At 53.7% G+C, this 26,370-nt stretch overlaps 1 protein-coding gene across 2 annotated transcripts; it reads right to left on the bottom strand.

Annotated features, from left to right (window-relative positions):
- Positions 1-1,340: 1,340 nt before the first annotated feature.
- On the bottom strand, positions 1,341-25,464 carry SEPTIN5 (septin 5). 2 transcript variants are annotated; one of them, XM_065417794.1, is made up of 11 exons: positions 25,375-25,464; positions 17,396-17,492; positions 16,389-16,475; positions 12,068-12,191; positions 11,442-11,576; positions 10,260-10,377; positions 9,147-9,248; positions 7,834-7,930; positions 5,167-5,302; positions 3,009-3,111; positions 1,341-1,500 (listed from the first exon to the last, which is right to left on the bottom strand). In XM_065417794.1, exons 1-11 carry the CDS (start codon positions 25,462-25,464, stop codon positions 1,444-1,446), a joined length of 1,146 nt encoding a protein of 381 aa, XP_065273866.1. In that variant the 3' UTR covers positions 1,341-1,443. The 2 variants fall into 2 exon arrangements, with proteins under 2 accessions (XP_065273866.1, XP_065273867.1); XM_065417795.1 differs by lacking the exon at positions 25,375-25,464 and having other exon boundaries at positions 5,116-5,302; positions 17,396-17,420.
- Positions 25,465-26,370: the final 906 nt, after the last annotated feature.

Here is a 26,370-nt window from a genome sequence, read left to right as displayed (position 1 = left end):
GTATGGCCAGGGGAGCCCCCAGGCTCAGAAACTCCTCCCTGTGCAGCCGTGAGTGGGGCGGGGAAGGGCAGCCCAGGGTGCCATTTTCCATAAGGCCGGCCCTGTACATAGCCTGTCTTGCCTCCTCTGCCCCGATCGAAGCCTTTCAGCCCCCCCGTGTGCACAGTGAGAACGGTGCAAAGGAAAATGTCCCGTCTCCCCTCAGGGACCAGCAAGGCTGCGAACGCTCAGGGATGAGGAAAGCTCCATCTTTAGGGTTCGTCTCCTGCCCCGAGGCTTCCCCTGTACAGGTACAAACTGGGACACTGCCCTCGGCTCTTTGGTCCCTCTGCCCGGCATGTCACCTTTCCAAGTGAGCCCAAGGGCTATGCACAGGCTGGATGGCGGGGGCTACCCCTCCCCTCACCCCAAAGAGAGCAGGAAGCGAAGGAAAAGCCACCAAGCTTCCTGCTAACTGCTCCCTAGTTCTGCCGGAGACTCAGATCCACAGTGTGGTTTGGCCACAGCAGGGGCATGGCTGGCTGGGAAGATGCTGGCACCTCATGGGCTGCTCCAATATTCCTCGTCTCTGCAAGCCGAGATCTCCCAGTGCCGAGCGCCACATCCTCACCACTATGCTCTAAACCAGAGTTTCTCAACCTATTTGATTCCAGGAGCCAGCTCGCGGTCTTCCTAAGCTGTGTCGGGGAGATCTCAGGGACCGGTCGTTGAGAAACACTGCTCTAAACGAGGGCAGTGGAAGCTGGTATCTTCTAACCTAGTGGGTGGGGCTGATCTCTCCCCTCTCAGTGCAAAAGATCCTGGAGTTTCTCAATAGGAAAATCAGGCAGGAATGTTCAGGCACCTTAAAAATACCCCCACAGGCCAGCGTCCCATGATCAACTCCACCCCCCCACCCCGCTGCTCTCCCATGCAGAGCAGCGGGGTGGCCTGGAGTCCCCAGGGGGAGAGGGGTGGCTGGCTGGGTCCAACTCACGAGCTCTTGGTTCAAAGGGACGTTTGTCCTTCTAAGTGCCTGCCCTGGCCCAGGGGGGGTTGGGGGGGAGGGTCCCAGCACCTTGGTTGGGAGTAAACATTTACGTGCATTTACACAGTCTTCAAGTTCGTACGCCATAGAAACCGTGACTTGGAACAGCAGCGCATTCCCTAGCCAGGGCTGAGTACATCTGGAAGTTGGAACGGTTCTAAAAATGCCTTAGACACTTCCCAGGCTTAAAAGAAACAAAAGAAAAACACACCAGTAAATTGCTAAGTGAAGAGCCTCTTCCGCACTCCAGCTGACAGGAAAGCCAGTGTCACTGCTAATAAATTAGGGGGTGGGGGGGCGCAGCTCTCGCCCACAAGTCTCTACGCAACGGGGAACTTCTTCCTACAACGGCCACTTCTCAAGCTGGGCCCCGGAAGGTCGCCAGGGATTCCCTTTGCCCTCCATCCTCCTGGCTCTCACTGGTCCTGCATCTGCTGCTGCATCTTCTGCAGCATCTCCTGCATCCTCCGCAACTGCAGGAGAGAGAGAGAGAGAAGGTCAGAGAGATCGCGGCTCCGCCCCAGCCAGTGAGATGCTCTAAGAAGGTGGCGGGCATGCTCTGTTACCAGGACGGCACGTTTGTGAGTGGGGTTCTAGCCCCTCCTCGGTGCTGGGGCTGTGCGTGTTGCTTCTCACTCCACTGTCTGCATGGGCTAGCCAGTGACGGCTCACGGGGCGCTCAGGATCGCGCAGCCGGGGTTTGGAGGAGCCCCCTCCATCGAGGGCAGGATGGGAGATGGAGCTCACCCCCACGAGGGCGAGATGGAGGGCAGGATGGGAGATGGAGCTCACCCCCACTGGGGGGAGATGGAGGGCAGGATGGGAGATGGAAGGAGCTCACCCCCACTGGGGGGAAATGGAGGGCAGGATGGGAGATGGAGGGAGCTCACCCCCACTGGGGGGAGATGGAGGGCAGGATGGGAGATGGAGGGAGCTCACCCCCACTGGGGGGAGATGGAGGGCAGGATGGGAGCTCACCCCCACTGAGGGGAGATGGAGTGCAGGATGGGAGATGGAGCTCACCCCCACCGGGGGAAGATGGGGGGAGCTCACCCCCACTGAGGGGAGATGGAGCGCAGGATGGGAGATGGAGCTCACCCCCACCGGGGGAAGATGGGGGGAGCTCACCCCCACTGAGAGGAGATGGAGGGCAGGATGGGAGATGGAGCTCACCCCCACTGGGGGGGAGATGGAGGGCAGGATGGGAGCTCACCCCCACTGGGGGGAGATGGAGGGCAGGATGGGAGCTCACCCCCACTGGGGGGAGATGGAGTGCAGGATGGGAGATGGAGCTCACCCCCACCGGGGGAAGATGGGGGGAGCTCACCCCCACCGGGGGAAGATGGGGGGAGCTCACCCCCACTGAGGGGAGATGGAGCGCAGGATGGGCTCACCCCGATGTTCTGCTCCTGCCCCTTTCCCCAATAAATCAGCACAGCGACTGGCACAAGGAGGAGCTGGTGGCTGGGCAGTGTGCACTGTGTGTCCTGGCCGGGCTGTATAAGGGAACCATGTGTGTTCCCAGCCTGCACTTGGTGCACTCCTGGTCGACGCACCCACTCGACTGACTCTAGGTGCTTCAGGTCACAGGGCGACCATGGCAGGGGTGATCCCTGCCGGCTTTAAACCCTCTGACTCTGTAACCCAATGGTGCTCGCCTTGGCAGTGCTGACTGGTGTTTTGCTCAGCCTTGGGAGGGATGAAGGGGCTTTCAAAGAGACACCTTCTAACTCCTCTCCGAACATGATGGCTGCTGGCATTGGTGTGAACAGGGCCTTGCTCTGCAGTTCACGGGATGGCATTACCACAGCCCGAGCCGGACACAGCCTCCGGGCCCTGCCCTCCTGACTGAGAGCTGGTGAGTGCAGAGGGCAGCAGAAGGGGGAGAAGGGATGGGGGCACCAGCGAACCCCAGGACAGCCTCGCCTGAGGCAGCCCCTCTGCTCGTCGCTGAGGAGGGCAAGGTGCAGTGGGTACTCACCTCTTCATCCTTCATTTTGATCAGCTTCTCCGTTTCAGCATCAGGCGTCGGGAGGGGCAGGATAGGGATGGGGCTTTCTATCCTGTTGTCCTGAGTCAGTTTACTGGGGGGAGAGAGTGGAGAAATTCAGTCCGTTCCAGTGCCAGCACAGCGGGGAACGAGGGCCTGTCACAAACACCCCAGGGCACAATCACAGCCCTGTGCGCCTGGCCAGCCAGTGGGAAGTGGTGCAGACACCAGGCCGCTTGGATGCAGTTTGGGGGAGCACAGCAGATGTGTGGGATCCATTCACACACAGGCACGTATCACACTTGAGATTTCAGAAGAGCGGGCTGGGGGAGCTATAGGGGATAGAGAGTAAACGCAAGCCCTTAAAGAGCTGGCATCTCTGATCACCTTACGCTAAGGCCACATCAGCAAACCAATAAGCCACAAGCTGTGCTGATGACAAATTTAGGAGAGGCATTTACAGATCATGGTCTTGTGGTCTCTCTCACTGTTTATGAGATAAATATACGCACACATACACCCACGCGTAGACAGTGGTCGGCATTAAATATCAACGTTTGTCAAGCGACCGGACCATGTTCACAGGCCTTTTTCAGAAGGACCAAAATATGGAGCCAGTTTAATTACACGAAGCCTAGTAATAAAGTTGGGGCACTACATTCAAGTGGTGAAAAACCCTTGGGGAACAACCGAGAATTCCAAGGTGTCACTGCATCCTCTCTCCACGTGGTGGCCCTGTTGGCTCAATGCACATTTATCTTAGAGTTCAGCTCCATAGGAAACTATTACATCCCAATTCCCTCCTATTTGACAGGTAGAGAATCAGCAAAGACATGAGAATTGGAGGCAAATCACAGGGGTGTTGGATTTAGAACCAAAAAAAATGTGGGGGGGGAGGGGGTAACTATTTTAGTTAAGTAATTTATTCTTCATCTTCTTTGAAATGGTTACTAAATTCTGTATCTAAACAGAGGGATAGCTCAGTGGTTTGAGCATTGGCCTGCTAAACCCAGGGTTGAGAGTTCAATCCTTGAGGGGGCCACCTTAGGGATCTGGGGCACAATCAGTACTTGGTCCTGCTAGTGAAGGCAGGGGGCTGGACTCAATGACCTTTCAGGGTCCCTTCCAGTTCTAGGAGATAGGATATCTCCATTAATTTTTTTTTTTATTATTTAAGTCACTTCTCTCAGCTCTCTAGAGATAATCACTTCATACCTAGCTCTCTTGGGATTCTGAATTCCCTCCGATGAAAATAAATAGGTTTGTCTGTCATAGAAATTTCATTCTATGCACCTGTGTGTGCACATATACATCACACGTATGTATCCACATGCGCACACTCAGATATTTACACCCAGTGTACAAGCGTTACTTGCCCATCAGTGTAATACAGCCACTTCTGGGGTGGAATGTGACAGCACACAGCAACACTAGGCAACAGCTGAGCATAGGAAGGGATGGTCACAATCTACAACAGAAGTGTGCTAGAGATTTTTAAACTTTGACATTTCAAATTTGCATGGGTGGGGGGATTTTTTATGAGATTTCCGTAACCAGCTCTCCCTTCCAGCTGAAACTGCAAGGGAGCGGAATGCAGTGACCCATGAGAGGGGAGGGCAATCTTCGGAGGCTCGTTAAGACTCAGTAATCGCTAATTGTTCCGACAGATGCATTGCCAGAGAAACAGCAGCATCTCAGAGGTGATGTCATGACTAAGACACGGCCACAGCTGGTGAGGACGTGGGAGCTGCCAACCCCCCGCTTCCAGGCTGTTGCTTTGGCAACACATGCCGTTCACAGGCAAATCCCCAGGGGGGTGGTTGCTTCCCTGTTAATGTCGCTAGGCCAGGTCTATTTTTTCCTACCACTGAAAAGAGCTCGTACACTAGGACCATCTATCTTGGTGCCCACAACACTGCGGGGCTGAGTGTGGGAACGTCCAGGCAGTGACCGAGCTTCACAGAGGTCTCCCCACAGTGGTTCTCAGACAGCTGAGACACTGTGATTGTGGTACGTTGGCTAGTTGCATCTGGAATACTCCTCAGCCCCATTAACGAGGAGCAGATGAGAGCTCCCCCACCCGAGAGGCACCAGACACACCCTCCCCCTGACTCTGCACAGGAGAAGAGCACTGCCAACGGGCGCCCACCTGGTCATCTGCTGGATGCACTGAGCTCTGTAGTTCTCATAGTGAACATCACAGGTGACATCCTTCAGGTCGTGCATGTGCGTCCGGATCAGCATGTTCCGCAGCTTCACGAAATCACAGTGTGCCTGGTTTTCCACTGGGGGAGCAGCAACAAACAGCATTTGGATTTCACCCCAACATCTGCCCGGGGCAAGGACGAGCAATGGCCCCGTCAGAGCCTCGCCACATCCAACCCCTGACTAAAACGCTCATCCCTGCAGGGTCCTTCCAAACCCCGCCACTAGCCCATCTCCTTCCCCCCCCATCTTCAGACATGCCCATGAGGCTGCCTCTCTGCTGGTGAGATATCAGAGCACTTGGGCTCAAGCTAACAACACCGTTTTAAATGGGAAGGGGCTGGAGGCAGAACATTCCCAGCGACAGGGTCCTCTGCTGTAGGGCTTGCTTCTCCCCTTGGTCACAAGAGCCTGAATTTGCTGACCTGAAGGCTTTGAGAAGGAAGATTGTGTGCGCGCAGGCTTGGGACCAGGCGGGTTCTGACTGGGGACACTGGTTCCAAGGGGTATGGATTGTATTCATCAAACCGGGCACAGTCTCTGGGACTGCAGCTAGCAATGGAAACTAATCAGAATCAAATCGAAGGGCTTTATGAGCCTGGTCTTTGGGTCTATCTTCATCCTAAATCTAGAGCCTGATCCAAAGTCCACTGAAGTCAATGGGCTTCTTTCCATTGGATTTTGGATTAGGCCCAGAGTCACTTGCTTTTGAAGAGGAGGAACACACAGCAGGGAGGTGAAGTCACAGGCCCACCAGGACTGCGTGGAGGCGTGGGCACAGCCTGTGTGTATCTAACAACAAGCGTCACCCCGTAAAGCCATGCAGCCAGCAGCTTGACTCCTCTTCTGAAACAGTCATCAGCGTGCTTGGCTCAGGATTTTCCAGTTAATTGTTCCCCTGCGTACCTGCGCAATTCAAAGGGCCAGTCCCAGGGGAGGTCTGGTCCCCAATCTGACCTGCCTCTTTTATTATTTAGCTTGCAAAGTCAAGGGCAGCCAGGCCATGTCACCAGGGCCGGCTCCAGGGTTTTGGCCGCCCCAAGCAGCCAAACAAACAAACAAACAAAAGCCGCGATCGCGATCTGCGGCGGCAATTCGGCGGGAGGTCCTTCACTCCGAGCAGGAGTGAGGGACCATCCGCCGAATTGCCGCCGAACAGCTGGACATGCCGCCCCAATCCGAAGTGGCCGCCCCAAGCACCTGCTTGGTAAGCTGGTGCCTGGAGCCGGCCCTGCACGTCACACCAGGGACTTCGCAAGCTGCTTTTCCTCCCAGACGCAAACGCTGCAATGCATTCGCCCCGTCCGAGGGCGCTGAGCAGTCAGTGCATTCCTGAGCAGCCCTAGCACAACAAACTAGTGCTTGTGCAACCCAAGAACCACAAGCCCCCTGCAGCGACAAGCCAGGGGACAGTCAAATCAGTAACTACCCCCATTTCCGGGACACAGGGCCTAGGGGATTTTCTAATCAGGGAGAACAGAAAGTTACAGGCAAAGTGAGGCAGCCCAGCCTTTAGAGAAATGTTCACTCTGTTGGAATGTATTGCTGCTGGTAGGGCTCTCTGAGCACCACTGACTCCCCCAGCCGGAGCAAATGAGGCTTGGGGGTTGGGAGCTGCCTTTGCAGAATGCCAGCATCTCTCTCATTTAAAACAGCTGTTTCCTCCCATCTAAGCAACAAACCCGCCCCACTGTGGGTGTATTGCGGCTACGCAGCAGCTCACAGGCCACTGCCACCAACATCGGCCGGGCCAAAAGCAGAGCAGTGGGGAGATAACATGAGGGGCATTCTGCCATCTAATGTCTCCCCGTACTGTGGGACCTGCCCCTCCGCTCTCCTCCTAGCGGTGCTGGGCTGTGGGTCTCACCGCAGACATTACCATGGCGGCGGCAGCAAAGCCTTGTATTGCTGACTGGGCAGAACATGAAGGGTATAAACCTTCACTCCGATGGGAGCAATGTCTACTCCGGGGCAACCAGGCAATGCCCTGCCTTCCCAAGCAGAGAGCGGCTGTTTCCTAGGCATTAAACACTGAGTCTGCTCCATTCAGAAACAACCAGAAGAGAGAGACACGCGCATGCTCTTCTCTGCTCCTGGTATTTCTAAGGCAGCCATCACGATATCAGAGGAGGACACATCTGCCGTCGGCCCAGCCCTGCAAGCTGCTCCCAGCTGTCCGTTAAACACGCTTGCTCTTCCCCATGAAGGAGCGTGCAGGGGAGCCGTCTGAGGGGGTGACTTCGGGTGGCTGCATCGTTTGGGTACCGGAGCAGAGGAGCCACGGCACAGAGTGCAGGCTAGCCACCCAAGCAATGACCCTTGTACAGCCCCTGCTGCTGCAGCTTCACTGCTACCAGCACCTGAGCTGGCTAGATTAAAGCTGGCTCGGGTACGTGTACATGAGCTGCAGTCACACCCGGTGAATACAGCATAGACACGCCCTCGGTGTGCTGCCAACACGCACTTACCACTAGGGGGCTCCAAAGCCACAGGGGGAGCCCCAGCACAGCACTGAACTGGACTCTCCACCGGCTGGAATTCTGCCCCAGGGCTGCCAGCCCTCACCCCCTCCTCCCGGCTTCCCTGCCAGGCGCCCAGGGACACGCCTTACCTTCCACAATGCCCCACGGGTACAGCCGCCCACGCACTCTCTGGCCTTTGGCCTCCACCACCGTGTTGCTGCCGATGACAGCGAAGGGAGCGCTCTCCTGAAACGAGAGCCACCGAGGAATCAGGAAGCCTGGCGGGAATCACGCGAGGCCCAGATGGGAGCCCTGAGGGCTCGGGTTCTGACGCCCACACAGGGCGATTGTGTTCTCTGGCCCGGCGGTGGGGGTGCAGGTGGGAAGGGCGTGCAGGAACTTCATCCTGTTCCAGGCGCCGAACACGGAGCTCGTCCAGGGAGGGGCACACACTGCCCCTTTCCAGAGCGGCCGTCAGCGGGTCGCCAGCTCACGTTGCCCCTAACCAGGCCGGGCGGCCCAGCGCGTGCCATGCTCAGGGACTCTGCTAGCCCAGCCCCGAGCCAGCTGAGGAACATGAAGGGGCCTGGCACTCCCCGGTGGGTCGAGGGCCATTGTCTGCCCCCCACCGCTTGTGCGCGGTCGCATCGTTTCACCCCGCACGCCCTGCCCTGAGGTACATTCCCGACGACTCATCGGGCGAGAATCGCTGCTCCGTGACGACGAGTGTCACTCAGAAACCAACGCTCAGCACTGGGACACGCCAAGTGGGACGCAAGATACTGCCAGTGGTATTGCTGGATCACACATGCAGATTGGCTGACACTGGGGTATCCTTCCCGGTGGGATGGGGGAAGGGCACCTGGCCCCACAGGAAACACCAGCCTTGGGGACTCTGTGCACCCAATTATTTTTCAGACACCCTGGGTTCACCTGGCAGGTCAGGTATCCCAAACGCTCTCCCTCCCTCAGCACAGGCAGCTCTTGACCTGGTCACATGCACCAGGAAGCCAGGAGGAGAGGGAATAACCCCTCCCCACCTCAAAAGAGAGGAGCCCTCGGTCCCCACATCTGGTTGGTATCTGTGGCTAGGCAACAACGAGGGGAGTCAAGACAAACAGGGCCTGACTGAAGTCCATGGAGTTACACCAGGAATGAACCTGGCCCACTAGACTGCTGTCTTAAAGCCGTGGTGACATGGGACCGCACCCAGGTCCCTGTGCTCCACGCTGAAGCCACTTCAAACTTTGTGACACCAGCAGGAAGAGAACTGAGATCTCCTGCTCCAAAAGCACAGGCCTCTAGCACCTGAGGTAAAGAAGAATCTCCACTGACTGTTCGCAGTATGGGGCCTTTAACACACATGGTATAGCTCTGATTCCACCCACTAGAGGGCAGGGGTGCACACCAGCCAGCTGAGGAGACTACTGAACTGGAAGAAGAGGTCCAGGGCCTTCCTCACCTTCAGCTCCCGGTCTTGCTGTTTGAATTCCTCATCTTCATCAGAGTCGCAGTCTGGGAACTGGTAAACTTTAATCCCAAACTTGTCGATCTCTTCCCGGATCTGCTCCCCCGCAGGGTAAGGGCAAAATGAAAGACAGCACCAAAGAGCCCGTCAGCACGACCAGAGAGTGCACCCAACCGCCCTCGCTGCAGCCTCTCTGCTCTGGTTGCTGGCGAGGGAGGGGCCTCCCCGGGCTGGGAACACCAGTGGGGAAAGCACAGAGCATTGTGGACTCTTCTCCAACCCCTGCAGAGCACTCTCCGGGGAGCTGGCCCTCTCCTGAGATTGCCATGCTCCCGGGAAGGCCAAGGCAAGGAGGAGAAGTGATGAAAGCAGGGAAGCCAACAAGGCCCCGTCAGGGCAGAGAGGCGGGTTTTGGACCCATTTCCCCTATCGCCAGTGGCTGCTGGGGGATTGGATAAATGACCCACCTAAACCTCTCTGCTAGTTTGTCGTTGTCTGTGTTGAATTCAAGGGCAGGGATGCCCCTGCCCAGTGACACATGGGAAGGAGCAAAGGAGAGGAACTGTCTTCTAAACAAGACCAGCTTAGCCCTGGGGACCTCGGCACATCTGTGTGCGGAGGGGGAATAAGGGGGGCACTGAAGCAGGTGACACCCACTGGCAGGAGCAGGAGCTACGGTTACAGCAGTTTGGCTCGTCTCCTGGCTGCTGGGCCCCGCGCCGGAGACACTAGAGGCCACAGAGCGTCACGCCGAGGCGAGCGGTGTCTCTGCAGCAGGAGCAGAGATCTCTGGTAGGCAGGGCGCCAGGCAGGGTGGGGGACCCCAGCCACAGGTGGGGACGGAGCTGGATGGGTCCCCACAGGGGTTATTTTGCATGGGCCCCATGAAACATGGGGAGCAATGGGACAGGGCCATGGGTCAGGCCATTCCGCTCCATCCCTGACACAAAGGGGGGTGCAGGGTCTGCTTGCTCCTGGCTGGCTGTCCCCACTGATCACCTCTCCAGCGGGAGGGGCTCTGTCAAGCAGGGCTCAGGCAGAACCCGGGACCCGTGCGGACCCCTGAGCCCTGCCAACATGTCACGGCCGGACAGCAGCATCTCTCACCCTCTCCTTTAGCTTCCGGATCTCACTGGGGATCAGGCAGTCGGCCTTGGCGATCAGGGGCACGATGTTCACCTTCTCGTGCAGAGCCTTCATGAACTCGACGTCCACCGGCCTCAGCCTGCAGCGGGGGGGGGGGGGGGGGGGAAGTGGCAGGGGTTACCTCACCCTCCTGCTTTTCCTCTGGAGGGGGCACTCCCATTCACCCACTGGGCCAGACACCCTCTTAGCAGTGAGTGTGGGGGCTAGAGAAACTCAGCCACGGGGCCTGGGGCAATGGCGTTTCCAATGTTACAGGCCACAGGGAGAGTTCTCAGCGGGTGCATTTAGGGCATGGAGGGTGGCTTGAATGTACCCTTTCCAGCCTGGCTGCTGTAACAGCTCAGCCTATCGAATCAGAAAGACACCAGACAGGTATATACTCCCCTACAGAATAAACCCTGCCTGGGGCCCCACCCTACCTTGCACAGTATGAAGCTATCAGATCTGGCTCCCTTGGTTATCCCCCTGGGCAAGGACCCTGGGGCTGCCTTAATGTACGCCAGGGAACAGGCTGGCACTAGACTGGGAGGTGTAAAGGCAACTTAAAGCTCTCTCTGCCCTCACCCTGTCCTGCGCTAGGCACAGATCCACCAGACTGAAGATCAGGGGCTGCATGTTGGTTTTCTCCTTCTTGCTCCCCCAGGAGAGCAGCAGAGAGAAATGGGCTTTGGGCCTGCAGGGGATCAGTGCCTAGAGAACAGGCCTTGCTCTCAGCGCCGTGGAGCCAAGATCATGTGACCAGAGTGTGTCACGTCAATGAGTAAACTCCCAAGAGGGGGGTGGCAGAGGGCTAGCCTGGGCAAGAGCAGATATCTCTCTGTTAGCACTTCTAACCCCAAATCCCACTCAGACTCATTACCTGCAATCCCCAACACTGTCACAAGAGGGCGACATTTGGGCATAAGCTCCTCCCACCAGCGTAAGGGGATGAATGGTTTAACAATGACACAGCACCTTCTGGGCAATGCTGCTAAGCCCCCATAGTGGAGAGGGGAGGAAAGCAAAAGAGGCAGGGGTTTAGGGATTTGCTCACATGACTCCTGCTAACACAAGCAGGAGCCCGTGTGCGAGATCCTCGCATGCACCATGCTGAGATGTTGCCCCCAGGCAGGAGCCTGGCTCCCAGCGAGCGCAGCGCCTCACCCGTGTCCGAAGGGCGAGATGAAGTAGAGGCAGCAGTGCACTCGGTTGTCCTGGATGTTCTTCCGGTTCAGGCCGCTCTCGTCACGGAAATACTGTTCGAACTGCTGATCGATGTAATCGGTGATGGGCTTCCAGCTGGGGGAGCATTGCAAACACACACCAAACCCTGCCTTTAACAGGAGACAGCCTCGGAGACATAGAGCACAGGAGGCACCAGCTCCCTGTCCCCTTCCCCAGCCTAAGTCCCTGTCCTGGGCAGTGCTAAGGGCTGAATTTGTCCATCTCTCTGTAACGCGAAAGCAGCATCCCCTTTCCCACCTTAGACCCCCTCTGCTCCCATCGCCCAGGAGGGAAGGAAATGGCAGCTGACAGAGCCTTAGGGTCAGGAGTGGCGCAAGTTCCCTAAAAGCGTGCAGGAGCCATCGGTGCCCTAACCATGGCCCCGCCCCCTTTCCCCAGGCCCCACCCCCACCCTGCTTCTTCCCCCCCCCCGCCCAAGATCCTGCCCCCTGCTCGCTCCTCTCTGTCTCCTCCCCCCAGTTGCTTGCCCTTACAACCAGTAAAAAGTGATGGGGCCACGGACCCCTGGCCCCTTTGTTCCAGCGCCCCTGCCCAGCCCCCCTCACCACTCAGTGTTGTTAACAGCATCTCCAAAGCCCGGGGTGTCGACTATCGTCAGCTTCAGCTTGACGCCTTTCTCCTCGATGTCCACGGTGTGTTTCAGGATCTCCACCGTTTGGCTGATTCGCTCTTCAAACAGAAATAAGTGAACTGAAACCAGTGGTTAGCGCTGGGGGACCCCCTCCTCAGGCCGTGTCTGCACATGGACCGGTTCTCAGCATCAGGCCCACTCCCACAATACTACCCTGCACTGTCACAGGCAGAACTGCTAGGGGCAGGGGAGTGTTTCACTGAAAAGTGTCCTTTTGGGGGCAAAAATGTGAGAAAATCAAAATAGCTGATTCTAAAATGGACAATGCAGTGCCTCATGGGAGTTGTAGTTTGGGTGCTTCGTGCTTTCATTCGCCTATAAAGGCCTGGTGCCCAGCTTGGGCAACATTTCCCATCATGCATCATGGGCTTGGTATGGGGAGCTGGTGCATCATGGGTAATCAAGTGCAGCCAGGGAGCCTGGCCCATAAAAGAAAACAGGCGCATGAGGCACCTGAACCAAAACTCCCATGAGGCACCATGGCAGCATTTCAGAATTGAAATATTTTGGTTTTCAGCTATTCACTTTTCCAGTGAATTTTCCTGCTCAAAGCAGACACTTTTGGGGGAAAATTTCATTTAATCCAAAATCCAATTTTCCATCCAAAACATAAGAACATAAGAACATAAGAAAGGCCGTACTGGGTCAGACCAAAGGTCCATCTAGCCCAGTATCTGTCTACCGACAGTGGCCAATGCCAGGTGCCCCAGAGGGAGTGAACCTAACAGGCAATGATCAAGTGATCTCTCTCCTGCCATCCATCTCCATCCTCTGACGAACAGAGGCTAGGGACACCATTCTTACCCATCCTGGCTAATAGCCATTTATGGACTTAGCCACCATGAATTTATCCAGTCCCCTTTTAAACATTGTTATAGTCCTAGCCTTCACAGCCTCCTCAGGTAAGGAGTTCCACAAGTTGACTGTGCGCTGCGTGAAGAAGAACTTCCTTTTATTTGTTTTAAACCTGCTGCCTATTAATTTCTTTTGGTGACCCCTAGTTCTTGTATTATGGGAATAAGTAAATAACTTTTCCTTATCCACTTTCTCAACATCACTCATGATTTTATATACCTCTATCATGTCCCCCCTTAGTCTTCTCTTTTCCAAACTGAAGAGTCCTAGCCTCTTTAATCTTTCCTCATATGGGACCCTCTCTAAACCCTTAATCATTTTAGTTGCTCTTTTCTGAACCTTTTCTAGTGCTAGAATATCTTTTTTGAGGTGAGGAGACCACATCTGTACACAGTATTCGAGATGTGGGCGAACCATGGATTTATATAAGGGCAATAATATATTCTCAGTCTTATTCTCTATCCCCTTTTTAATGATTCCTAACATCCTGTTTGCTTTTTTGACCGCCTCTGCACACTGCGTGGACATCTTTAGAGAACTATCCACGATGACGCCAAGATCTTTTTCCTGACTCGTTGTATCTAAATTAGCCCCCATCATGTTGTATGTATAGTTGGGGTTATTTTTTCCAATGTGCATTACTTTACATTTATCCACATTAAATTTCATTTGCCATTTTGTTGCCCAATCACTTAGTTTTGTGAGATCTTTTTGAAGTTCTTCACAATCTGCTTTGGTCTTAACTATCTTGAGTAGTTTAGTATCATCTGCAAACTTTGCCACCTCACTGTTTACCCCTTTCTCCAGATCATTTATGAATAAATTGAATAGGATAGGTCCTAGGACTGACCCTTGAGGAACACCACTAGTTACCCCTCTCCATTCTGAGAATTTACCATTAATTCCTACCCTTTGTTCCCTGTCCTTTAACCAGTTCTCAATCCATGAAAGGACCTTCCCTTTTATCCCATGACAGCTTAATTTACGTAAGAGCCTTTGGTGAGGGACCTTGTCAAAGGCTTTCTGGAAATCTAAGTACACTATGTCCACCGGATCCCCCTTGTCCACATGTTTGTTGACCCCTTCAAAGAACTCTAATAGATTAGTAAGACACGATTTCCCTTTACAGAAACCATGTTGACTATTGCTCAAGAGTTTATGTTTTTCTATGTGTCTGACAATTTTGTTCTTTACTATTGTTTCAACTAATTTGCCCGGTACCGACGTTAGACTTACCGGTCTGTAATTGCCGGGATCACCCCTAGAGCCCTTTTTAAATATTGGCGTTACATTAGCTAACTTCCAGTCATTGGGTACCAAAGCCGATTTAAAGGACAGGTTACAAACCTTAGTTAATAGTTCCGCAACTTCACATTTGAGTTCTTTCAGAACTCTTGGGTGAATGCCATCTGGTCCCGGTGACTTGTTAATGTTGAGTTTATCAATTAATTCCAAAACCTCCTCTAGTGATACTTCAATCTGTGACAGTTCCTCAGATTTGTCACCTACAAAAGCCAGCTCAGGTTTGGGAATCTCCCTAACATCCTCAGCCGTGAAGACTGAAGCAAAGAATCCATTTAGTTTCTCCGCAATGACTTTATCATCTTTAAGCGCTCCTTTTGTATTTTCATCGTCAAGGGGCCCCACTGGTTGTTTAGCAGGCTTCCTGCTTCTGATGTACTTAAAAAACATTTTGTTATTACCTTTGGAGTTTTTGGCTAGCCGTTCTTCAAACTCCTCTTTGGCTTTTCTTATTACACTCTTGCACTTAAGTTGGCAGTGTTTGTGCTCCTTTCTATTTGCCTCACTAGGATTTGACTTCCACTTTTTAAAGGAAGTCTTTTTATCTCTCACTGCTTCTTTTACATGGTTGTTAAGCCACGGTGGCTCTTTTTTAGTTCTTTTACTGTTTTTCTTAATTTGGGGTATACATTGAAGTTGAGCCTCTATTATGGTGTCTTTAAAAAGGGCCCACGCAACTTGCAGGGATTTCACTTTAGTCACTGAACCTTTTAACTTTTGTCTAACTAACCCCCTCATTTTCGTATAGTTCCCCCTTTTGAAATTAAAGGCCACAGTGTTGGGCAGTTGAGGTGTTCTTCCCACCACAGGGATGTTGAATGCTATTGTATTATGGTCACTATTTCCAAGCGGTCCCGCTATAGTTACCTCTTGGACCAGCTCCTGCGCTCCACTCAGGATTAAATCTAGAGTCGCCTCTCCCCTTGTGGGTTCCCGTACTAGCTGCTCCATGAAGCAGTCATTTAAAGTATCGAGAAATTTTATCTCTGCATTTCGTCCTGAAGTGAAATGTTCCCAGTCAATATGGGGATAATTGAAATCCCCCACTATTATTGTGTTCTTAATTTTGATAGCCTCTCTAATTTCCCTTAGCATTTCATCATCACTATTACTGTCCTGGTCAGGTGGTCGATAATAGATCCTTAATGTTATATTTTTACTAGAGCATGAAATTTCTATCCATAGAGACTCTATGGAACCTGTGGATTCGCTTAAGATTTTTACTTCCAAAACCAGTGTTAATGGAAAATTTTCACCCGGCTCTAAGCACAGAGCCTTTGTGCACATTTGCCTGGACTGTCCTGCTGGCTTCGCTGAAGTCCACATGACTACGAACAGGCCAGAAAGGAGAGTGGATCGGAGGAAATTTGAACCAGTGAGGAAGATCAGTATTATGCTCGCTTTACCCGAACACAGAGCTATTATGTGATTTTCCCAAGGCCACACAGTGAGCTAGTTGCATTGTCCTGACTCCTAGCCCCTGATCGAACTACCAGGAACGCCCCTCCCAATACTACGGGATGTTCCTAGAAACCTTTTCACATACACAGTCTATGTTGTTGTAGATGACATCATAGGAATTGCCACGCATCATCATATCATAGGCCAGCATCCTGCCACGGGCAGTGACCAGCACCTGATACTTTAGGAGAAACCCCCATATCGCACTAAACCAACTGATCTAAATGGCCAGCCTCTGACACAAATCCTCTAGGAAGGAGATCCTTGTTAATGAAAGAAGCAGGCCCCCTTATGTGCCAGGGACTAAGGCTGTATCCCTGCTTCTGCCCAACTGTCCAGGAAGGAGAAACCAAGCTAAAGATCTAAACAAACAGGCCACTTAGCATCTTTTCTTTGGAGAGAAAACTCTAGTGCTTGGAAATCCCAGGCCCAAACTTTTCTTGCTCTAATCCTAGAGGCTGTATGGACTAGAGGCTGTATGGTTCGCTGGGGAGAAAGGAGCAGCTAAGCAGCAGTGACGAATGTGGGGCAGTTTGTGCTGTGGCTAAAGTGCTGTATTTTAAAAGAGTCCCTGTGGAAACAACTGGCCTCACACATCCCCCTTGTGCTGCACTTACCCTCTGCATTGAGAAGCTTCCTGTCTTTGTAAAGATCGGTCAGGAACAGGCTATTCACCAAGGTGGATTTCCCCAGGCCCGACTCTCCTAATGGACACAGTCAAAGAAAAGCAACACAACCCAGCACCTGGATTAGGAAGAAATCCTGGAGCAAGGCTTTCAATGCTGCCTCCCGAGCCAAGGCAAGCGAGAGACGACCCCTTCGGGGGCCGCACACTGGTGGGCACATCCCCAGCGAGATCCCTCTGACTCTGTATAAATGGGAGAGCCCAGCTCCTCCCTGTTCTCTACCTAGGCTCCTAGCCAGCCCTGTTTCTGCCACCTGCAGTCGCCTTCTGCTGGTGGAGGGACAGGTACACTCAGCTCAGGGCGGCTAAAGGAGGAGCGGGAAGGGGATGGGGCAGGGGAGGGCTGAGGAGTCAAAGAATGTTTGGCTGGGAGACTGGAAAGCAGAACCTGGGAAGGATCCAGCCGATGCAGGAATCTCTGGGGAGAGGGCTGGGCACAGGCCTCCTCCCCACAGTCCCAAAACCTGATCAGGCAATAACCAGAGAGCCCTTGGCTGTGCTCCTGGGTTTCTTCAGTGGGTGTCTGGGGATCGGTTCTGATTAAACAGGGTGAAAGGAGACATTTGGGTTCAACGCAGAAGATGACACCCTGACCTACTGAAATCATTAGCAACACTCCCACGGGCGTCAGTGCCACTCGGGCTTCACCCAGCGGCTTGGCAGGCCTGACAACAGAACGGCTTCAGTTCCTCCAGGACAGGGCACCGGCTCGGGGCTTGACCCACCTCCCTGTTCTCGCTGAGCAGGTCCCCACTCCCCCAGCGGCTGCGGTGATTTCAGTGGGTGCTTGCGCCGTAAGGCTCTGCGCTGGGAGAGCGCCAGCTCCTTGGGACACAAAGGATGTTCTCCCAACGCTAGGCCCAGCAGCACTGAGCCTTATCCAGGCAGGCAGGCAGCAAGGCTCCCAGGGAACCCACTGGGGCGGCAGGGAAGTCTCACCGGCTACCATCAAGGTGAAGTCAAAGCCCTTCTTCACGGATTTCCGGTGCACCTGGTTCGGCAGGGTGGCGAATCCCACATACTGCTTCTCGTGGTCCTGAGGAAGGAGGCAGACAGGGACAGCTCATGGAGGCGCTGTGTGCACAGGGATCTGCTATTCCCACTCTGACCCTGAACACCAAGCGGAGGAGGGAATCAACGGGGAAATCATTCCCCCCTCCCCTCCCGTAAAGCAGCCAGGACAGGGAGGGGGAAGCGCATGGTCCAGCTTCACAGACTGCCCAACCGGCCAGGTGCTTGCAGGTCTACGTTGCACAGGGGAAGTGCAGGGAGCTGTGTTGCATGCCCCACCAGTGCTCACGGGCTGTTTGCCAGCCAACTAGGCCATTTTCACATGTCCGTGGAAGGGCTGGGGCTCTGGCAGGCATGTGGGAGAACTCCAGGGAGACAGCCTCCCCAATCCCCAACTGCAAGAGCAGAGGCAGGCGTCCTGTCTTTCCATAAGCTTCCCAAGCCCTTCTCTTCCTGACCAGCACAACAACAGACAAACCTGCCAGCCCACAGCATAGATGCCAAGTGTGGGTTTTTCTCCGGGTCCCCAGCAGCCCAGGCCACAGGGCTGATATTCCTTTGTCTCTCCAAAGAAAGAGAAAACTTACATTTTTCAATGGACAAGCCTGTGTAATTAACACGGCCAGTGCTGCCAAGACTCTAGTGCTGTGTAACAACAAGGGAATGAGGAACTGGCCTTGGCTGGCTCTCTCGAGGTTTTATCTCTTGCATTCGGGCTGATTAGTGAGAAATTCAGAATATCTCGAGCTGCTTGTTTCAAAAGAGAGTCGTTTCAGGAGCCCGCAGAGTGAAATGGAGAAGTCAAAGTAGCAGAGAACATCTCTGGTGTTGCCCTGGTACAGGCTCTTTCATCCAAGGGATAACAGAGTGCTTTGGGCCTCCCCGTTCCTCTCCATCACTGCAGCTCAGCACAAACCCGTGTTGCTTGTTTGTTTTCAAGCACCTGACCTCTCCCATGCAGGAATACAAGCATGCAGCACGCATCGGGCCTCTCTTATACGCATGCATGTCCCCCTTGTCAGAAAAGCACGCGCTGGACAATACCGCAGGCAGCTCATGCTAGCTGCATCTGTTAAGAGCTGCACACCAGAAGCCATTGGCAGTGCACAGCAAGAAGTTTTATTGGACCTACAAAACCCAGAACCAATACTGCACGTTTGTGAGCACCTTACCTATTCACCAGCTAGTGACATTGATATGGACAGCTCTCTTACAGCATGTAACCTGTGCGATCATACTGCAAGCATGGGGCCCACCCTGCATGCACGCAACACCCTGCATGCACGCAACACACGCACCGCACAAAAGTACACTGCTGTACGCTACATACGCACACAGTGTGGTGCTCATACTGCAGTCAGGCATACTTCATAAATGCATGCTGGAACAAATGGTTCAAATGCTGCATGCATGAAGGAAACACACACGACTTGCAAAACGGTACTGCACGTGACATGCTGCGAGCATGAGAAACATACAGACACACGCTGCATGCCTGGAGCATTCAGGCTGCACAAACACAGTCCCATAAAGGGATAAAACCCAGGGCGGATTAAACTAAAGTTTGTGGGATCTCTACAAGTGAGGCAGGCAGCTCTCCTTTAGCAGGGGCGGATTCATTTCCAGGGCTACCACAGCACACGTGGGCCGAGAGGTAACTCAAGCGCTCCCATCCCCAGCCGAGGTGTTAATGCTGGCTTCAAGATGTGACAGATGGAGATGGCTTTCTGGGGTCTGGAGGAAGAGCCAGTTTGGGTACCTGTCATGCCACAAATACTAGCTCAGCTCAGCAAAAGCCCATGAATACAGTATTCATAGCTTATGTATCTTGGGAGGAACTGTTGGCTGCACACCACAGTTGCTACACAGAGGAGTCATTCTCTTAGCCAAGTCTGCTCCACCATCATTCCCGGTTCCCTAAAGCCCAGCTGCAAAATCTGCCCCACGCACACCCTGGGCTCCACTGCTCGCTTCAATGCTGCATGCACATTCCTATCCCCCGCAACCCCTAGAGAGCGGGGCAGGCAAGTGAGGCAGGTGAGCAAGGACCCTGGCAAACATGCTCCCATCTTACATACTGTTCAAATCTGAGCCACATGACAATTCATCAACCATCAGGACTGGATGCATCCCAAATTCTGCGTTTCAAACCCGCTGCGGCTGGCTTAAAAACAAACCCACCACTGGGATTCATGCCACTCAGACAGACCAGCACAGCTCCAACCCAGCACTGGCACCAATGCTTCCATCCATGGCTTTGGACACTGCTCCCTTCCTGGTTGCCTGCTGCCCGGAAAGTTAGGCCAGTTCACCCCAGCTGAGGATGTGTCCTGGTCCTCATCTTCTCTCTTCTTTGGCCCCAACTGCGCAGTGCCTGGGGAAGCTGCTTGCACCAAAGCTAATATCTGGGGCAAGGCCCCCCCCCCAAATCGTGTGCGTTGTGCCACTGGGGCGAGTCTCCCAATGGGGTTGCCAGACCCGTGACATTTTTATCACTCTAACCCTGACAAGTGGAGTGGCCAGAGGCTCCAATCCCAGTCTCCTGGGCTTGACCCTACACTACATTTCAGCATTGATCCCCACTGCTTCCTTCCCGTCCCTTAGTTAAGACAGACGCCGGGGGGAGGTGGGCAATGAACACATGAAATCACAGAGCAAAGTCAGAAGTGGGATTAGAACCGGCACCCCCAGTGTTCCTCCCAGGCAAGCGTTTAGCTGACTGAGCTAAAAGGTTTTGACGTCCCAAACCGCAGGCCCAGGAAGCAGCAGCAGCGAAGGAGGAAACTCTCTTGATAGAAAGTGACAGATGCTCCAGGTCTGTCACTGGGTTCCACTGACTGGGAAGGAGGGCACGGATCTGAGGCTTGCTGGGCAATGTCAGGCTTCATTACTACGAGGGGAATTTTAACCTCTCCATGCACCGAACTCCCCTGGATCTTGCCGGGAGAGCTGCCTGGGAAACACGCCTCAGCTACGCCCCGGAGTGCTTTGCAAAGGGCAGATGAGAAGCGTGCTAAGAAGGGTAAGAAAAGGTCAGTGTCCGTTTGCAAGAGGGAATGGGAAGACTTAGTAAAAGGGATCCCCTCTATTCGATGAGTGTTATGTGCCAGAGAAATTCTGCTTTCTGGCTGCTTGGCTTGCAATCAAAAATATAACTGTCAATACCACAGGAGGCCCTGTGGTAAATCAATATTGACTTAAACATGCAGCACCCTTTGCTAGTCCCTTTTCACACAGAGACACTGAGTTTGGTGCAGGAGGAAGATGTGGGTCATTCTGAATGGGCTTTGGAAGCAGTTAATCACCAGCTCCTATCTTGGGGGACCTAAGGAACAGGAACGGTGCAGTAATAACTCCTGTCCCATATAGTTTATTCTTTAAAAAAAATCCACCGGATGTGGTAACTCCGCCTCTGACAACGGAGAGATTGGCCAAACCAAGCCCTGGCGTCACTCTGCTAATGTCAATGAAATCAAAACTGGGTGAGTTTGGTCCATTGCGTCTCTGGTAGCTACTCAGGCCAAGCTGGAGAGCTTAGACCTATTGTAACACTGGTTACTTCCTTATATCTACACCTCAGAGGAGACTGGCTGCTCCATTTCATATGGACAGATCCTATTGGGCCCAGGCCGCTGCCTTTAATCAATAGCTAGCCTCATTCGCCTGACACGCCTTCCCTTCGGCGTTTTTCATTTCATCCCTAGTCCGGGGCCAGGGTGAGAGCGAGGGCAGGAGCTCCCCTCCCCCTGGCTGGTGCTGCTTGATGGATAAGGAGAGCTCCCAAGCTGATGTGGCGAGAGCTCCCCTGCCAGTTGCATTGTATTTTAACCCTGGTCTAGAATGGCTAATGCAAAGGCCGCTCAGCCTCCGGGAAGGGGAGCCCCTCCCGTTGCTCCCCAGCAACTCCTCTCACCAATTCAGGGATCGACTTGCCGAAGGGAATCCCAGCTGGCCCTCTTGCACTGGGAGGCTGGCTGAGTGTACACGCTCCAGAGGGTGTGTGCGGGGAGGTGGGGTGCAGAAGCAGTTTCCCCCAGAGGAAAAACGGGGGGGGGGAGAAGGGGGAAGATCTCATTGCTCTAATGGGGCTTCCTCCCTTCCCTTAGGGTGACCAGATGTCCCAATTTTATAGGGACAGTCCCGATTTTTGGGTCTTTTTCTTATATAGGCTCCTATTACCCCCCACCCTCTGTCCCGATTTTTCACATTTGCTGTCTGGTCACCTTCCCTTGAGGAACACACTCTTTTAAATACTTTAATCTATTTAGGGTTTTCATATTAACGTAGCTCGCCTACCCCGCCCCACTGTGGTCCCAGACACGACGACCTGGAAGAGAAGTTCAGAGCGAACAAGGCCAGGTCGAAGCGGTCGATCACAGGACACATATCATGGCTCAGCGTCTGCCCAGAGACATGTGTGCACGTTTCCCACCCAGTGGGGGCTGCGCATGCATGTCTGAGGGCAGAATTTAGCCCGCCCACAACCTCTATCTCAGCATGGACGGACTAGCTGCACACGGGCCCACCAGACGCTATGTTACAGGTCAGATTCCTGCTGGGTGTAATACCACAGCCTCCTGTGGAGCACTGGGCTCAATGGAGGGCAAATACGGCTTCTAAGTCACTACCTTAGCCCTACATCCGCACGGCAGAGAGGGGATGATGTACTCAATCAAGAAAACCCACAAGGCCTAGAGGTGGGCAGTGCCCTGGGCATACGATAAATCCAACATGTTTATTAGGTTTGATGATTTGTTTGTGCCTTTTTCGCTCAAACTGATGCTGCACTAATAGTCGTATTCCTTAATACCCAACACTGAGGCTCTCGGGTCAGCCGTCTGGGAAGAGCAGCGGACACAGTGTTGGGGGAATGGTGGGCTCCATGATGTCTGAGCACGGCTGGTGGAGGAGAGCAGGTGTCTTTCCCACCCGCGGATCGGGAGTAGAGGTAAAATCCCGCTGTCCAGCCGGCTGGGGGCTTGGACCTCGAGGACGGGTAACACTGCAAAAGCTCCCTCTCCCCCCGCATAGTCCCATTGGCCAAGCCTCACCTAACACAGCCCATGATATCCAGATGTCTAAACGAGCCCCACTGGCCCCAAGTAAAACAGCAGCAGCAGGCAGGAAGCCAGCCTTGCACAGAGACAGGTCAGTCACATCCTTCCAGGCAGAGCCCTGCTGCCTCCTTTGCGTGCATGTCCTTTAGGGTCAGCCTCACACCCGCACGAAGGCCTCGGGATGTCACGCAACCCTGGAGGAGTGACCCTGGCACTTGGAGGAGAGGAAGGTGATCAGGAACAGTCAACGTGGATTCACCAAGGGCAAGTCATGCGTGACCAACTTGATTGCCTTCTGTGATGAGATAACTGGCTCTATGGATATGGGGAAGTGGTGGACATGATATATCTTGACCTTAGCAAAGCTTTTGATATGGTCTACCAAAGTATTCTTGCCAGCAAGTTAAAAAAGTATGGATTAGATGAATGGACTATATAGGATAGAAAGCTGGCTAGATCTTGGGCAAAACGAGTATTGATCAATGGCTCGATGGCTAGCTGGCAGCCAGTATCAAGCGGAGTGCCCCAGGGGTCGGTCCTGGGGTCGGTTTTGTTCAACATCTTCATTAATGATCTGGATGATGGGATGGACTGCACCCTCAGCAAGTTTGCAGACGACACTAAGATGGGGGGAGAGGTAGATACACTGGAGGGTAGGGATAGGGTCCAGAGTGACCTAGACAAATTGGAGGATTGAGCCAAAAGAAATCTGATGAGGTTAAACAAGGACAAGTGCAGAGTCCTGCACTTAGGATGGAAGAATCCCATGCACTGCTACAGACTGGGGACCGACTGGCTAAGCGGCAGTTCTGCAGAAAAGGACCCGGGGATTACAGTGGATGAGAAACTGGATATGAGTCAGCAGTGTGCCCTTGTTGCCAAGAAAGCCAGTGGCATATTGGGCTGCATTAGTAGGAGCATTGCCAGCAGACTGAGGGAAGTGATCATTCCCCTCTATTCAGCACTGGTGAGGCCACACCTGGAGTATTGCATCCAGTTTTGGTGCCCCCACTACAGAAAGAATGTGGACAAATTACAGAGAGTCCAGCAGAGGGCAACTAAAATGATCAGGGGGCTGGGGCACATGACTTACGAGGAGAGGCTGAGGGAACTGGGCTTATTTAGTTTGCAGAAGAGAAGTGAGGGGGGATTTGATAGCAGCCTTCAACTACCTGAAGGGGGGTTCCAAAGAGGATGGAGCTAGGCTGTTCTCAGTGGTGGCAGATGATAAAACAAGGAGCAATGGTCTCAAGTTGCAGTGGGGGAGGTCTAGGTTGGATATTAGGAAAAACTATTTCACTAGGAGGGTGGTGAAGCACTGGAATGGGTTACCTAGGGAGGTGGTAGAATCTCCATCCTTAGAGGTTTTTAAGGCCCGGCTTGACAAAGCCCTGGCTGGGATGCTTTAGTTGGGGTTGGTCCTGCTTTGAGCAGGGGATTGGACTAGATGACCTCCTGAGGTCTCTTCCAACCCTAATCTTCTATGATTCTATGCCCCACAGGCAACGGCTGAAGCCAGCCAGAGTGAAAGCAGAGGCATCACCGACCTTCGGGGCCCTGTTTATAAACCAAAGTGCTTACAGCAAAGCAAACGGGTCTAATCTCTAGTTCGGGACATGCTGCCCGGTTCGCCGAAGGTCACGACCATACATCGTATCTTGGGGAGATCCCAGCATTAGCATACTCCGCAGTCAGCCCTATCGAGTGCTGATGGTGCACAAAGGGTACAGACGGTAACAGCAGCCTGCAGGCTGAGATCTATCCAGTTCACACCCTACCCTTCTGTTAGGAGTGCTGGCACTTGGGTGTCTGGTAAAGGGAAGAAATCCCTCGTACTGTTGTGGCACTCGGCCAGGGGCCGTCTACGTATGTACGCTGGAATTTAAGGTGTGTGGCACAATGGTGCTGCGTGAGCAGTTTGAAATGCGCACACACTGGCTTCTCCCCATCTCCTTTACAACCGACCCCCCTACACTGGCAGACCTGCGTTTCACACAACGGGATCACTAACCCAGTGATTACCCTCGGGATCAATTTGACCCATGGGTTTAGTTAGACCTAGTGACTAGTTAAAGGCCGTACGATGGTGAAAATCAGCCAGATGCCAGACGGCAGGAAACGATCCATCCCAAGCCAGGATGTTGACGGCTCCCCTGCCTGCACCCCGGCTCGCAGCGGATGCTGCCCCGTACACATTGTCCTGGCCTCTGAGTGGTGCCGAGAGTGCTCCAACCAGGTTGGTCAGTGCTCAGTGCCCCTCCCAATGGCCAGATAAACACAGTGCTCCGTACAGGGGATATGTGACACCACGTCTCTGCCAGGGCAGCGAGCGTACAGCGACGGACCTGTACTCCCCTTCCCTTTTCAGAAACCGGAGCAGACAAGAGGCAAAAGCAACTGCCTGGATCAAAAACCGCAGCTTCCACAGCCTGCTCCCCTCACACCCCCTTCCCAGGCCAGACCTAGCAGCACAGTGTGTGGGTGAACTCGAGACACGGTCACCAGCCCGGAACAACAGCAAGAAAAAAAGCTGGTTGGTGAAATGCAACGTTAACATGGTAACACAAACCAGGCAGTATGTACACGTACACACCCACCCCTCCCCCTCCCTCCTCAGATGGGCAGTCACTGCGGGAAATAACACACAACACTACTCTGCCATGTGTCTCCCAGCTGTCCAACACCTCGCTGCAGCCCCTCACATCCAACCCAGTCCTGCTGTCTGCTTCCTGACTCTTCCCCTTCCCAGCGTCTTTCCGCTCCCCTGCCCTCAGAGGTCCCTTCCACAGTTAAACCCTTCTCCTCGGGCAGCATTCCCCCGCCACACAGTGCTATAAATACACCCTGTACCTTCAGCTTGACCGGGTAGCTTCTCTGGGCCTGCGTCCGGGGAGAAAGCAGCCGCTCCGCTAACAGCTCCTGAATAATGATTGAATCCATAACCCCGGCAGGCGAGTCTGACAGCCGCCGTGGGCCAAAGAAACGCAACAACAACAACAACCCCCACCACCCATGTGTTCACTCCCAGCCTTGAACAAATCCATAAGGCAGCCACCCCCCGCCTGCGCGCACGCACACACACACACTCACATACACACACACACACGCACAGCCCAGCCCCTCTGCAAGGGAGAGAGCTCCCATGACAGCCAGCGGGTTGGAATTTCCTGTGCTGCTGCGGCTGCCTGGCCTGCAGATGGTGCGTGCGAACAAGAATAGGACCAAAGCGACAGTGACCGGAGGGGGGGGGGGGCAGAGAGCACTCACAATAGCCCAGGCCAGTTTCGTTCATGCGAGGATGGCCCCGCGGGGCGCTTTAAGCAAACACAGCCCCAGCCCGGAAGCCAAATCCAGTTTTTCAATTGGACTCTTCATTTGGTGTCTTGCTTAGATACGCTGACTGGTGGAGCTGAGCAAAGGTGAAACGTGCCCTGCGCACCCCCGACAAGAGGCAATCCTGTGTCTAAAGGTTTAAAGGGTCCACAAAGATTTCAGGAGACGTGGGTTCAGACCACACCTCAGCGCCAAACAGCTCCGGATTTGCCCATCTCCGGTCACTAGCACAGTTTTGTTTGACCTTTAGTTACCGACCCACCTCTATTGGCAAGTGACCTTTGCTGGACCCTAGGGAGGTCACTTAAGTTTGGATGGAGGTACAAAAAAGTGGGGGGGGGACGGGACAGGAAACAGTATTGCCAAGCCCAATCATTCAAAAATCATGTGTTAGTCCCCTCCCCCAACATCAGGAGATTAGCTTAAAAATCAAGAAATTGGCTTATCAACAATGCAGGATTTTTGCTTGTTTTTTTTAAAATAATCTACACGGGGGTTGTTTTTATTTATGGT

Source organism: Emys orbicularis, chromosome 16 (assembly GCF_028017835.1).
Source record: "Emys orbicularis isolate rEmyOrb1 chromosome 16, rEmyOrb1.hap1, whole genome shotgun sequence".
In the NCBI taxonomy this organism is placed as follows: Eukaryota; Metazoa; Chordata; order Testudines; family Emydidae; genus Emys; species Emys orbicularis.
Note: the sequence above shows the minus strand (reverse complement) of the source record. Positions and strands in the feature narration are given on the sequence as shown.

Excerpts from the sequence above, each read along its gene's own strand:
- SEPTIN5 (XM_065417794.1), bottom strand. The coding sequence starts at position 25,464 with ATGGATTCAATCATTATTCAGGAGCTGTTAGCGGAGCGGCTGCTTTCT. Across the intron at positions 16,476-17,395 it reads CTTCACCTTGATGGTAGCCG|GAGAGTCGGGCCTGGGGAAA; the intron begins GTGAGACTTCCC and ends TGTGTCCATTAG. Across the intron at positions 12,192-16,388 it reads GAAGCTTCTCAATGCAGAGG|AGCGAATCAGCCAAACGGTG; the intron begins GTAAGTGCAGCA and ends TTCTGTTTGAAG.